This window comes from Ambystoma mexicanum, chromosome 9 (genome assembly GCF_040938575.1).
Source record: "Ambystoma mexicanum isolate Mex_15411 chromosome 9, UKY_AmexF1_1, whole genome shotgun sequence".
NCBI classification, from domain to species: Eukaryota; Metazoa; Chordata; class Amphibia; order Caudata; family Ambystomatidae; genus Ambystoma; species Ambystoma mexicanum.
In genome coordinates, this window is record NC_090931.1 from 86437710 (window position 1) to 86452401 (window position 14692).

The window sequence follows — 14692 nt, forward strand, 5'->3', positions numbered from 1 at the left end:
TTAAAAGTTTGAGATTTTCATGAAAATATGTGCATGATAAGTATGTGGTTTGCACAGAGTTATAGTTGAATACATTTGCTCAGGTCAAGGGACTATGGTGACAGAAATGGAGAGATGGACCACTAGGACTGTGCTTGAAAGGAGGACATGACAAGTCAATAAGGTACTAACAAGAGAACCTGAAGGAGGAAAAGTCCTTATTAGATGCCCTTCAGGTGTACATAGTGATAAGGGCATTTGAGGGACTAGTGGCAGGTCTCTGTGTCATTGCTCTGGAGCTCTAAGCAATGTGGCAGGAGCAGACACTCAACCAGAGGCAGTATAACTGTGGAGAATTGGTTACTTTTGGTGATGCTGGAGTTAAAAGCTCATTTGACCTTATTTGATAACATGTTTTGATTCTTGTGGCATGTTGCGCCACAATAAAGATGTCACACCATGTACTTGATTTCAATAATTTATTAAGATGTTTTGCAAAGTATAACAAGCATTGTTGCTTTGCTTATAAAGAGTTATGCAAAGCTTCATAATGGTCCCTGCGGTGATTTCTGTCTTGCACTTTATCTCACACACTTTTTTCGAATAGACTCAGTGTTATCATGAAGCAGAGGCTAGGACATGTATCACTCATTTTTGCCCCATAACAAGAGGCGTCACAAAAGGGGGGCTGAGGGGGCTTTTGGTTGTAGCCCCAGATAGAAGCCCAGGGGCCACAAACAAAAGACTAGCTTGCCCCAAGTTCCAACAGTCACAAAATGAGCGTAGCCACAGATCTTTTACAAACCTAGCAACACCCCTGCACATAACCATACTCTGATTAAACACACTGACCTGCATTTTGCTTTTTTGTACTGGTTCCCCGTCAAAGATCCTAAAGCATTCTGGACGTCTCTGCGTAGAGTATAAAAGCCATTGCCAATTACACAGCGTGACCCACAGTCTAATTCTGTATTCTGTACATTTGCAAAGAGTCATTATTTTCGTGCATCAATAATATATCATAATAATGTAGATTGTTTAGTCAGTGGTTGCTCTACGATTCTTCCAGTTTCTGACCACATCAGTGTTGTTATTCGGTGTACCAGGGTTGGATATTAAGGCTGCACGTCCGCTCCGGCAGTTGTTGAGCGGGCCACTGGGGTGGCTTTATTGTATAGTGACTGCTGAGAAGGAGGGCACAGAGGGCAGTGGAAGGCCCTAGTTTGAAATGTGGTTGGAGGGATTGAAACAAGTGGCGATAATTGAGTAGAATGTATTTTGAAATGTCGATTGTTCGATAAGTATCAATATGTCTTGTTCGCATTAAGTTATTATGCGTTTTTGGCAAGAGGGTAAGAAGTGGTGGGAGTATAGAAAATAATAATAAATGTAATGTGAATACTAATTAAGGATACTGTGTGATGTCCGCATTTGTGTGTAAATACAACACAGAGCCTGGTTTGAGCAAATAAATACACTCAAAAGTTTATCTTGTGAATCATGTCAAGGCTCCAGATAGGATGTTGAAGCACAAGTATTTTAATCCCTATTTCTTGTAAGGCGGCCGGAAAGTTATTTATCGGGAGGAAAATGTAATTCTGATATGCAATCAGTGTATTTGTAGATGAGTCAGCATATAGTGGAACTCTGAAACAGATATCTATTTAAAACCTATACCCCATTGCAGCTAGTAATTCATGCAAAGTAAATGTTGATTTTTTTCCTTAAAGTTCCTCTACGGATTAGGCAATTATAAAAAATAGTAGCACACCTTTCTGGTGCACTACTCTGCTGGCACCACTAGTCCAAATAATTGAGTTGAAGTGTGCGGGTGAAAGTTGGGGGACCGGCTCCTGTGCCTTCATTATTCCTATTTTCCACTGGAAGTACTACTATTGGACATTTATTCTAGTCAGGAACTTGTGCCTGTTTTTTGGGAGTAAAAGGGGCTGATAAGCAACTTCTCTTTACGGCTGGCTTCAGTGGTTTGAGGCTGTTTTGTGAGTTTACGAAGGAGTTGGGGAAATGGGCAGTATATCCACGAAAAGGTATCCATATAATACAGCACATTTAACTATGCAGTAGGGCATCCTATTAGAGGCATTTTCCGGCTGCAGAGAGTTGTGTGTGTGTGTGTGTGTGTGTGTGTAACTGCAGGTGGCAGGCTTGAAATTATGTAGGGTTCACTCAGGCTTTCCCTTTTCTGAAGTCTTTAAAATAAGTAAAGGTGAAGTAGTTCATAATCCTTCTGAGGTTGCTTATATGAGAATCAATGAGATTGGCAGTATTGCAATAAATAGTGGGAATAGCAGAGAACTACTGCATTTTGTAATATTATAATAGGAGAGTCTGCATGACACACATGTACATCTAAAATGCATGCAGTGCTTGGCAGTCACATTACAAGCATCCAGTATGTCAAGTGTATCCTTCTCAGTACTGTTGCGTGTGAACCATTGAGATTGGTAATAATACCCGAGGGGGAGTTGATAGACTGCTTACATGAGAATCACTGAGGTTGGACAAAGTATTAGAGGGAAGGTTCATGGAAGGCATTTAATTCTAAAGGTCTATTAGGACTGGGGCAGGATCAGTCACATTTCAAGCACACATGATGCAATCTTTCATATTCTGTGGTTGTTTAAATGAGTCCCATCAATATTTTTAATGTAGAAAATGGTTTATTGCATTGCAGGTATGTATGCATGAAAGGGTGGTATGGGGTACATTGCCTTAGACTCATCAGACTCGATCGATGGTGAGGTGGAAGGCAATAGTGATAGACTCGGCTTGTACAGATCTGGAAGAAAGGCAGTCACATCTGCATTATGCACAATGCAGCCATTTATCCATCAGAGGTTACTTACACGAGTACTAATGAAGTTGGTAATATTACAATAGTGATTGTTTGCGGCTGGCACTAAGCCTCCATCTGTGAAAGTCCAGTATGTCAAACTCTGAAATCTTGAAAGACATTTAGGGCCTCATTATGACCCTGGCGCTCCCGGATTGAAGGGGGTCGGTACAGCACCGGGCCCCTTCAATCCGGGAGCGCCGATTACAAGCTTTCCATCGCTGGACCTGGATTGCATGCCTGGTAAAACCAAGCATGCTCTCCGGGTCCCGCGAGGGGAAGAGGGAGGCAATAACGGGCCAGATGTAATCTTATTATTACCTCCCTCTCGATTCCCATTGAGTAACCCGGAAAGTCCCCATTGCAGGAACCCTGTAATGGAGCCCGGAACGGTGGCAGCCATGGAGCTAATAGCTCCATGGCTACCGCCGTTCTCGTAATGAGGCCCTTATTGTTTGGGATTTGGCTGAATGGGCTCACAGATGCCTAGTAGAGCCTCTTAATTCCGAGATGAAAAGAGGAACCTTTCTGGTTGTGCTTAACAGGAAGCTGTCACATGTAATTACGGTTTTTAGCATGAAAGCAGAGAGATGCAAGTTAAACAATAATTATCTATTTCTGCACTCTAGTCACTATCATTTGAATTAGTTGTGTAGCCCAATCATGGATGCAAAGCTTATTTTTGAATTTCATCGATTGTCATACATTTACTTCCTAAAAAATAAGTGTCAATATCCTGGAGGGAAAAGGAGTAAAACGAAAGAATCAGATCCATGACCTAGACCCTCTGAATTCTCCCTAACAAATGTTCTCTTGTCAGATGACTAAACCTCAGCTTCTTTGCATGCTTTTAAAACTAGGAAAGCAGTATAATCGCTTACATCCACCAAACCTACAGCTTTCCGCGGCAACGTGTTTAGATCTTGAACAATATAACCATGACCGGTAAGCATTTTCTTCAGAAACTCACTGTCAAAACACAGGTGAGGAAATTTGAATTGGCCTCCCATGTAAAATGTAGCTCCCAAGGCAACAACCATTATTAGATCCCCCCCAGGTTTTAGCAGTGTTGATGCATTTTTCAGGGCACTGCAGAAGTCCTCCTTGTCCAGGGCATGGACCTCTAAGCAGTGCGACAGCAGTAGGCAGTCCGCCTGGGGCAGGACGACTGGAGAGAATGGATTCCTTTTGTTGATATTGTAATTGAGAACTTGTTTCACTTTGCTCTGCAACATGTTTTGCTTCTCGCTCCCCGTTACCCTGCAATAAAAGATATATGACATCATTATCATGATTTTGGATTTATTCAAGAAGACCTGCTGTTTTCACTGTGAAGTCAACAATCATGGTTGCAATGCATCAAGTGTTATGAAAGGTTTCATAGTGTCCCCCGTGCAAGATTTCCTAATGGCCCTAGTGCAAGATTTTATTATGGCCTCCCATTCGCTGGTTTATTATTCGAACCATCCAGGCAAAAGCTAGAGGAGGACACCGAGACCTGGAGCTAAGAACATTGGAGCAAAATGGATCTACCACCTGGACGCAGTTAAGAAAGGACTCTATGTTTCCATTGAATGGAACATGTTATTCTAAAAATAGATAATGTCATATGACCATCCTCTAATAGACACACCAGGGAGATCCCTACGGTTCCCACCACAGACCAGCCCCAGTAATCAAGAGGCCAACACCCACAGCCACCACCAACTAACATACTACATAGTCACACTGATGGCATAACAAAAGCAAAGATCCAGCCTAAGTGGTTAAATACAGCCACACATTAGGGTTGCAAAGAAAAGTTTACAAATGTATTAAGGTTGATGCAATAGGTGTGATGTTCCTAACGAAAAATGTTCAAAATCTAAAACTAAGAGGGGAGCATTGTTTCTGCAAACTGTTAAATAATAATAAGTTTGAAATATGTGTATACAAAATTAAATAATAAAAAGACTGGCACTGAAACTGTGGCGTATGATACGGTGTAAAAATGGAAGGAAGATATTTGTTTGCATTAACAACAGCAACCGAATAAGCATATGTGTCCTTTCACGTTCACCAGCAATGTTTTACTGAAACATGTAACCTTGGTACCCACTGTAATAAAGTCTCTTATTAGTCACTCAGGACACACGGACCTGCTGTGGAGACTGATGTTGATCCAGGTATGCTTTATTGGTACAGTATATACAGTTCCAGTTACTCTCGTATATACAGTAGTATGGGTGACAGGACATGGACAGGTATAGGTAGATACAGTATACATGAAGGAGAAGACCCACCGGCCATCCACTCACTCCAGCTCAGGCCCCCAACTGACTCACTCAGAACATTCATACACTGATGCACTCAACATTCTCCTGAGCTGCATCATACATCACATTCTATTGGCAATCCCTCCAGGCCAGTGACAATGTACAAGACTATAGATAACATCTCCCTTTCATACCAGATTCAACCACAACATGACATCTCCCTTTCATACCGGAAGTACCCACGCGTGACATCTCCATTTCATATCAGATTCATACACACAAACATCATCCTTACATACAGGATGCAGAGGAAGCCAGCCAAACACACATCACACGCCCACTCAGAAACCTAAACACAACCACGATCTCACACAGCTAAACTACATGTAACAGATGGGGTGCTCCTGGCAGCACCGGAAGTCTTAAACTTAAAACTATTACTATAAGAAACAGAGGTTAAAATCCTTAACGTTAACTATTGCTAAAGCGCGCACTATATACAGGTTATGTACCTCCGCCGGCAATTTCAAACTTTTTTGTGGCACAACCGTTATTCAGTCAGTTGGCCAAACTATTTTCTGGCGCAACCCTTATTCAGTCAGTTGGCCAGTTCACAATCTCACATTAGAGCGTACGCATATATATATATATATATATATGTACCTAAAACAAGAGTATACATACCGCCACATTTTTCCTTTATGGCTCTAGTGGTAATTTGAAAGTCTCACACCAACTTCAAATATCTCAAAGTCTTATTAATTAGCACACATTAACTGGAATACCTTGCACCGCGACCATGGACTGCAACACGTGCGTCATGGTCGGGATGAGACACATAACAGTGGGCCACAACATTACACAAACTGAGCAAGACAATGGCCCAACGCCAATTGCAGGACATCTAATGTGTTGGTCAACATCTCTCCAAAGGGTAAATCATGACCCTTAACACCATAACCATAACATAGGCTTTTCAATTACATAAACATTTCTTAGTGATGGTGATAAATTGTCATTGAGAAAAAAAAAACATTCATTATTGACTTTGTACTTAAGAAATCTAAATTGTTATTTCCATTTATAATACTCATGTTTTGCATACTGTCCACCATTGTGAACTCAAGATGCGGTGGTGGCTTTTCTAGAGACACTTGCAAGATTGTGAAAAAAATAAAATAAATAAGATTTCGAAACTTTAAACTACCAGAAAACATGCTGGCTGGCCAAGCCACACGTTTCTACATTTCACTTAAAAGTGTGTAACTCAACCGTGTATATCAAAAACCCATGAGCGGCATTAAAATGTAATTTCTTGTAAGAACAACAATTTTTCTTTTATCAGTATCATCAGTCCTGCCATTTTAGAACAGTCTTATCGAGAAAAAAAATCATTATTCATTAGTGTCAGCAGTTATGCATTTTTTTTAAAACTATTATTTTCTGTAAATTCCATGTTGGCACTTGGTAACAAGTGCTATGATATTCGTACAACATCTGGGCGTGGGCAAGAAAACATTCCCACATCCCCTCCAGAACACTGTCAATGTTCTCATTTCCGTAATAACACTTGAATGCTTAACTATTAAAACTGCCTCAAAGCTGGAAGGCTATTGTCATGAGCCAAAAGAGGCACGTTGTGCAGTTATTCGGTAAGCTCTTCATAGTGAAAGTACTCCTTTTTCATTGTTGGTAGAAACATTCCTTCATAGTTATTGTTTGTTTACAGATTACACGTGCGCAAGAGAAACACTGGGAAACAGACCCTCTTCGGTTTGCTTTAGTTTGCATGCTCTTTACTTTCAGTTTGCACACACATGTGAGAAACACTGAAAACAGTCCCTCTCCGACGCAGTTCTTTCCGGCTCAAAGGAATGTGTGATGTACGTCACATCGCAAGTTCAAATCTCCACCAACACCGTGGGAGTTCCACAAGACGTCATCATTAACACAAGGGCTGGAAGGGGACAGACCATGCTGGGCCTCAGTTGCCAACTGTCATTTCACGCAGCATTTTTTAAAAACAAGTATATCCATTAGTGAAATAATGTCCTAATTTATCCAAGGAGTATCGGGACGTTTGAGATCGTTCCTTTATAACAGCACGTCGCACTTTCAGTGTACATTTTCCTTATTATTGGTGGAAAACACAGGGCTGCGGCGCCATCGTCTGGGTTACTGCAGGTAAAGGATAGCTAATGGTTATTATTTCAACATTAAAGCAGGTGCTATTCTGACACAATCTGACCGACACAGGTAAGTGTATTTATCTTCCTTTATTGGCGAGATCCCACAGCACAAGCTACGGCTCCCCTCGCTCAACGGCCACTGTGGAATGTTGATTGCCCGTGCATATTACAACATATTCCATTTACAGACGCCGCCGTGTCTTCGCATAAAACAAGTCTCCCTTTTTATTTTAACATGTTTCTTTCTTACTGGCGCCGGAAGAAAGTCAATGCCCATGATTGGTTGAAAGCACAACATGTTATTATGTTTCTGTTTCTCTCACTGGGAGCGGGCACACACTAGGTGGAAATCTCTGGGTGGTATATTTGTGATGGGGACCTCCCTCCCAGAGAAACCAATGTCAATTGCTAGCTGGGCAGGATGGTTTAATTCAGGCATGGGGGAACGGTGGGTCACTTTAAGCACTGCTTCCCCCCCACAGCTCTCCTTACTGTACATTTTATGTTGCTGCAGCTCCTCTCTGCTAGTCTGTCCTTTACATTTCCATATTCTTCATAGTCCAGGGTTCTTTCATCCTCGTCGCCAATGTAATAAAGTCTCTTATTAGTCACTCAGGACACACGGACCTGCTGTGGAGACTGATGTTGATCCAGGTATGCTTTATTGGTACAGTATATACAGTTCCAGTTACTCTCGTATATACAGTAGTATGGGTGACAGGACATGGACAGGTATAGGTAGATACAGTATACATGAAGGAGAAGACCCACCGGCCATCCACTCACTCCAGCTCAGGCCCCCAACTGACTCACTCAGAACATTCATACACTGATGCACTCAACATTCTCCTGAGCTGCATCATACATCACATTCTATTGGCAATCCCTCCAGGCCAGTGACAATGTACAAGACTATAGATAACACCCACACTGTGGTTCCATCGCTCATTTTACTAAGCGATAGCTAGCGACGTGAGAGGCAGGTAGTTAGACACTCCAACAGACATAGAAGTTGCGACCGCGCATTCTCCAAAAAGCAGCGCGACGTCGCATAGCAACAAGCTGTAAACATGGAAGTAAAGCCGCATCAGCATTACGCATGCGCATGAGACAGAGACTGGAATACTACCGTCCAGTATACAGCTCCGCAGGGATACCGCGGATAGAGGTAAGCCAGCAAGCTACAAGCGCTTGCGCGTTTAGAAGCTTTTAGAAATGCATCAGGGGTTTCTAGATTAGAGTAAGACATTTTTCACAATAAGCACCCGCAGGAGCCTGTCACGAGCATACGATCGATCGCACAGTAGTGAACAAGGAACCTGGGCCGTGTCTCATAGGCATTACCCAGACCAAGGGCATTCTCATACCAAAGAAATAGCCCTGTAGACAGACAAGTCCTAACCCAAAAGCAATATTCTCTGGGTCCCGTAGTAACTAGTCAGTAGCCGTTTCATGAGCCAGCGGATGTGATATGTTTTTCAGCTCTATTGGGGGCAAATTAACTTAAAATGGACTAGGTTTTAAAGAGCCACCTGCGGTCCAAGGCGCACTTTATAAAAAATGGCCTCTTCTGGGAAAAATTGAAACAAGCAAGTAATTAGAGAATGCTGCCAAAAAGGTACCAATAGGGATGCCTAACCCCATATTTTTTAAATCTATAACAGATAAGGCTAATCAGCCACACGAGATACCCAACTACTGAGAGGGGTCACATCGCCAATGGCACACTAAGAACTCTGCCTAAAGAAAATAAGAAGTAATTCTCCAACCTGAGGCACTGAAGCAATCAGCACAGGAAGGACTTTTCATACACACCAGGAACTCACAACCGAGCTAGAAGACACCAAGGTCCTCATTTTAAGTTTCCCACTTTTTAGATTCATCCACAATAGGCGTGGCAAGCAAGACACACGCCACAGCCCGACTCAGCAGTCCTGAAGACAGCATCAGAACACAAACTACCTCAGTTCTTGCCAGAAACTCTAAACAGTGTCGACTAGACAGAAGTGTGGTCATGGGAACCATACACTAAGTCACTATCAGTACTAACCTCCACTTTGTATAAACGCACATTGTAACTTTGTAATATGAATGCTTAATATGACAAAACTGTGCGGGTACCAAAAAGGGTATTTGGTCTAACATAGAAAAACAGCCTCAAATGAGGTTTTTATGAAACACTTAAGAAAATAAAAATGTTATGTGTATGAATGCCACATTGGTACGTCTTTTCCTGCATAAACAGATCTAATTCTATGACAAGTGTTTTGTGGTTGTGAAAAAAACTACCGGCAAGTGCCGAAAAGGTGGGGTAGCCTGAGACTTTTGCTATATTCCCTCCCATATGTGGTTTCATAATGGTCCCCATTGCAAGGTTTAACAATGGACCTCCATGCAAGGTTTCATAATGGCCCCTTAAGTGACTTCCAGCTTCCCTTGTGTATTGCATATTTTAATGGACTGATTTCTGTTGCATCATGCAGCCAATGATAACCTTGTATCGATTCTTTGTCCCACCATCACCCAGTCTCTCACTAAACATACTGGTATCAACTTCGTTTTTTGTATCAGTTGTTTTCTAGAGTACGAAATGCAGCCTTGACGTCTTTGCATGTACTATAATGCCGGATTACTTGCTAGTAATCTTCATTACATTGGGCCATACTCTTCCTCGTCCCAGTCCTTTATTCATTAAGGCGATTCACTGCTGGAGACAGGCACCTAGTTCCCCCAAATCCTACCATCTTCTCTACGGGGGAAAGTATAGATAAGAAAGGCACCCTCCAAAATCGATCTCTCAAAAGTCTCACACAGGGAATCAAGCATTGTAATCAGCGCCATTACCACTTCATATCTCCTTCTGCATCTCTAGTCCTTAACTAATGAAGCTATAGCAAGCATTGCATATGGAAGTCATTATTTACCTCCTCTACACCAATCAGAATGCTAAGAATGCAGTGGTCAAGGAGGTGATATCAACCGGGAGGGGCAGCCCCACCAGTAATGGCTCACCACATGAGTTAAGACCCTTAGCAAAGCAACAGTGATTAACAAGGTTTACAGTGATGTTAACTATAGGGTCAGCCCACCTCATGGGGTGTATCACCATTGGGACCCAAGAAAAGCAACATGCAGGAGCTAAGGGCTCTTTATAAAGGGAAAAAAAAAACATCTCTGGGGGATCCCGGAAGTTGTGTTCCAGCCCTGCAGTCAGTTTTCCATGTTGTGACCCTGACATCATCAAGAAGGTAATTGGCATTTTAGCACAAATTCAGTGATCCTTCAGTTAAGTTTTATTTTTCGTTTTGGCTTAAAAAGAGCCCTTAGCACATGTGTGTGGTCTATGCAGGCCCTAAACAGTGTACACCCAATTGTGTGTCGGCCACCAAAATAAAGGAAGTGAGGGGTGCAGGCCGCAGAAAACTCTGGCTGCTTGGTACTCTGGCTTGCATCTTTGAATGCAGCTCACATTCCAATATCCCTGCCTGTCTAGCACCCCGGGCCCTAATCTGATTTATTGATATCATTCCAAAAATTCTGATTTATTTTGTGTAATACAGAAGGGACAAACTATTAATTTATGAAAAACACAGTTGATTCAAAAGAGGAAAAGGGGTGACCTGCACCCAGTCTATAATAAGATATAAATGTTTCCAGGGATCTTGGTCCCAGAGTGATTCAATCACCCTGAAAGTGTCTTGTGGAATAGGCTAGTGGCAGGAATAACTTGGAAATGGCTTGAAGAGTTGAAGCAACGTTTACTACATTAGTAGCCCAATGCACTTACATGGTAGTCAGTGGGTTTTAACGTATTATTTAAGCCCTGCTCTTGCCCATTTTGTTATGTGGAATTTCTTTGTCTGCGTGGACCACAAGGCGTGGCCGTAATGGCTCTTTTGCTAACATAGGCTCACACTGAGCCCACAAAACAACCCTCAGGTCAAAGTTCGACAAGTAAAAACGTGTTTGATGTCCACCAGACATCTTAATCTATGTTCTATGTGAGAGCGAGCACATATGTGTTTGGCAGTTTTTAGAGCCTGCCTGGTGTGATTTGGAACCGACACCTCTGTATGCTGCGGGAAGCATGATTTGTGGATGGATCTGGGCAGCCACTGAGTGAATGTTTTCTCAGGAGTAGACGCTGTCATTCCTCAGATTCTTATCCGAAACTTCTTTGAGATGGGCAGCTATTGATGATGCTGGTTTGGTCATAATGGCTAGAATCTGGGTCTTTTGGTCTTGGACACGTTTCTCCTGGCTGTTGGAATCTCTTGCTGGGCTTTTCCTTAACTTCTTCCAGTTTTCCTTGCTGATTGGACTGACTGCTTATGCTGGACACTTCCTCACCTGCAGTTTTGCATCCTTGGTAACAGCCTTCTGGCCTTAGTTGCCAAAACTGGGGGATTGCTCATGCCTGGAATTTTGAGTTTATTTTTTCTGCCCTACCACAGCTTCTTTGTGGGAGACCTGGGGTCATCTGTGGCCATTGCCTCCATTGTGAGCCCATTTTCTTGGAAACTGGCTAGAGTCTGCTGCTTCCTTGGAAGTCTTGCAGGGTCCTGCAGTTTGATCTGTCTGCTGCAGAGGTCTTCAGATTGTGGCCCATATCTACAGGTTTCTTCTTAACTGGTTTTCCCTCGCCTGGGTGCTGGATGTGTTATGGTTAGTTACACCAACCAGAGCCCCCAACCACGGTTAGTCTGACATGGGCCACATTCAAAACAATCAATACTGTTAGAACCCATTGCAGGGTCTTTAGACCCTGGTCCCGTAGTTGGTCCTGCGATCGGGATCAGTGGGGTTATGCAACCCCCAGTCTTCTGTTGGTCTCCATTGGCTAGATTGGGTCCTGGGGTTCTTTTGCATCCATCTCTTTCCCGGGCCTGATGTTTCTGGGACCTTAGACTGGAACACTCCTTGGGTGTTCCGTTGAGCCCCCCACTCCTCTCTTCCTGGTTACCACTCCTGCTGCACCTCAACAGTAAAACAAGAATATACCTAACTTTTCTCCATACCCATCGCAAGCCTCTTGGGTTCATTCCAATAATTCTTGTGGTAGAAAATTTTGGAAATGTTGCAAACTCTTAAACATTGACTTTTAAAGGTAAGTATCTGCAATAAGAAATGCTTCCCTACCCACCAGATCCCTTCCCCCGTTAGGGCCCTGCAGATTCTGAAACAGAAAGTAGAATGTTAGCTTGTAGAAATGATTTTATATAGATTTGTGGATAATAAATCACTGGGAGTTCACTCTTTCAGGTATAGAGTATTATGATACTACAGTAACCATTCACCATTACATTTTGTTTCTAATTATTTTTTGCCTCGTACTGGGACCTATATTACAGACTAGTGTAAATATAATTGTAGCTACTGTTTATTTTTACATAGGCCTTTTTTCTGCACTGATTTTTTTTTAAATATATTTTTATTATTTTTCCATAAATCTTGACATGAAGTAACAATTAGAACACAATGAAAACCGCCCCCCCCACCCCTCCCATCCGGGATAACTCCGTCCATGCAATGTTCTCACTGGATTGTGCTTCCTCTTCACGAGAATAGATCCAGTATCCTTATTGTGTGTGGGCACCATTGTTCTTTGTAGTCCAACTGAAGACACTCTATCACTTATCCCCAATCCTTTCTAAACCTCCCGTGTTCTCCTTGGATGTTATATGTTAACAGTTCCATGGCCAGATGCGTCCACACCCTTCGCGTCCAGTATACTGCTGCCGGCGGGGATATATTTTTCCAGTTGTGTGCCAACTCCAGCCAAGCCCCTATCAACAGACCCATAAAGTTCCTCTTCTGCGAGGTGTTGAGAGTTTTATCCTTGGGGTCCCATAGGCCCCCCAGCCATACCTCGACCCCTAGGTGCTCTGTCCCCGGGAACATTTTATACATTTGGGCCTTAATTTCCCCCCAAAAGGTACTCAATTTCGGGCAGTCCCACCAGATGTGTCGCCAATCCCCTTGCCCCCCACATTCCCTCCAGCATCTGTTCTGGGAGTTGGCATACATCGTATGTAGTCTCTCCGGGGTGTAGTGCCATTGAAGCATTATTTTCACCCACATTTCTCTATTTTGGATGGCTCTCGTCAATTTTGGAATCTGATGCCAAATATACTCCCATCTATCCCTGGAGAGGGTGTAGCCCAGGGTTTTCTCCCACCTTTTCATATATTGCCATGTGGTTGGTTCCGGTTGTGCATTAATGTATCGATATGTATTTGAGACAAATTTGCGGGTGCCTGTATGCGTCATAATGTACTTTTCAAACGGGGTCAGGTCTCTAGACACTGCTTCTTTTATTCGTGGGGTACGCAACCAGTGGCAGAGTTGTTCATATTTAAATCGATCCTTTGGTGTTAGATTCAAAAGTGTTGTGCAGTCCACAAATGACCTTCTCTGTTGGTCCTCTTGCATGTCCCCCACCATTTTGCACCCCGCCTCTTCCCATTTACTGAAGGCGCCTATTTCCATTCCCGGTGGAAACTCTGCCACTGGTTGCTAAACATTGGCATAAATGGAGCGGGATCTTTAGTCAGGGTTTATTTTTGGGTAGCTGCGTCCCACACCCCCAGTGTTGTCTTCAGTATCTCACTTATATGCGTATTGTCATGTCGAAATCGACTGTTAATCCATAACATATGCCTGGTGGGTGTCCTTGCCACCGCTCTATCCTGCCTCTCCCAAATTCCCCCCCCCGCTCTGGGATCCATTCCCTTAATACCCACAGTTGGGCTGCATCATAGTAATTCTTAAAATGTGGCATAGCGCACCCACCTTCCCCTCTATTCGCTGTCAGATTCGCATTTGAGATTCGAGGGGTTTTGTTTTGCCAAACATATTTGGACACCTCCTTCCTAAGTGCTCTAAAGAACTCCCTGGGGGGTCTTATCGGGAGGGCCTGAAATAGGTACAGTAGTTTGGGGATTATGGTAATCTTAACCGCCGTGATTCTACCCCACCAGGAAATCGCCAATGGATTCCATTTTAATAAATCCTTTTTAATATTTGCCAAGAGTATGGGGTAATTATGAGCATAAAGTTCGTCAATTTTCTCGATGAGAGTGATACCCAAATATTTGATACCAGTGGTCGCTACCTTCAATTGGCAATCTGTTGCACTTGCTCGGATTTCTTCTTTGTTGCCTGCCAGGATCAGTATCTCTGATTTCTGCCTGTTTATTTTTAATCCCGAAATCTCCCCAAATTTGTCTATAACTTCCATTAAATGCGGTAGGGACAACCCCGGGTCTCCTAGAGCCACTAGCATATCATCTGCATATGCCACAGCTTTGTACTCCTGTCCCGCCATTTCTATGCCCTTTACCTCCGGTATATCCCTGATTTTCGCCAGTAAGGGTTCCAGGTAGATGGCGTATAGAAGGGGGGAAAGTGGGCAC

The 14692-nt window shown here is 43.0% G+C and overlaps 1 protein-coding gene across 1 annotated transcript in view; it reads right to left on the reverse strand.

The window, feature by feature from the left end:
* Positions 1-444: 444 nt before the first annotated feature.
* LOC138487685 (nicotinamide N-methyltransferase-like) overlaps positions 445-14692 on the reverse strand; it is a 46600-nt gene continuing 32352 nt past the window's right edge. Inside the window, exon 3 of the mRNA XM_069614211.1 lies at positions 445-4093. Coding sequence (XP_069470312.1) covers positions 3658-4093 — 436 coding nt within the window. The 3' untranslated portion in view covers positions 445-3657. The remainder of the gene's footprint in view (positions 4094-14692) is intronic.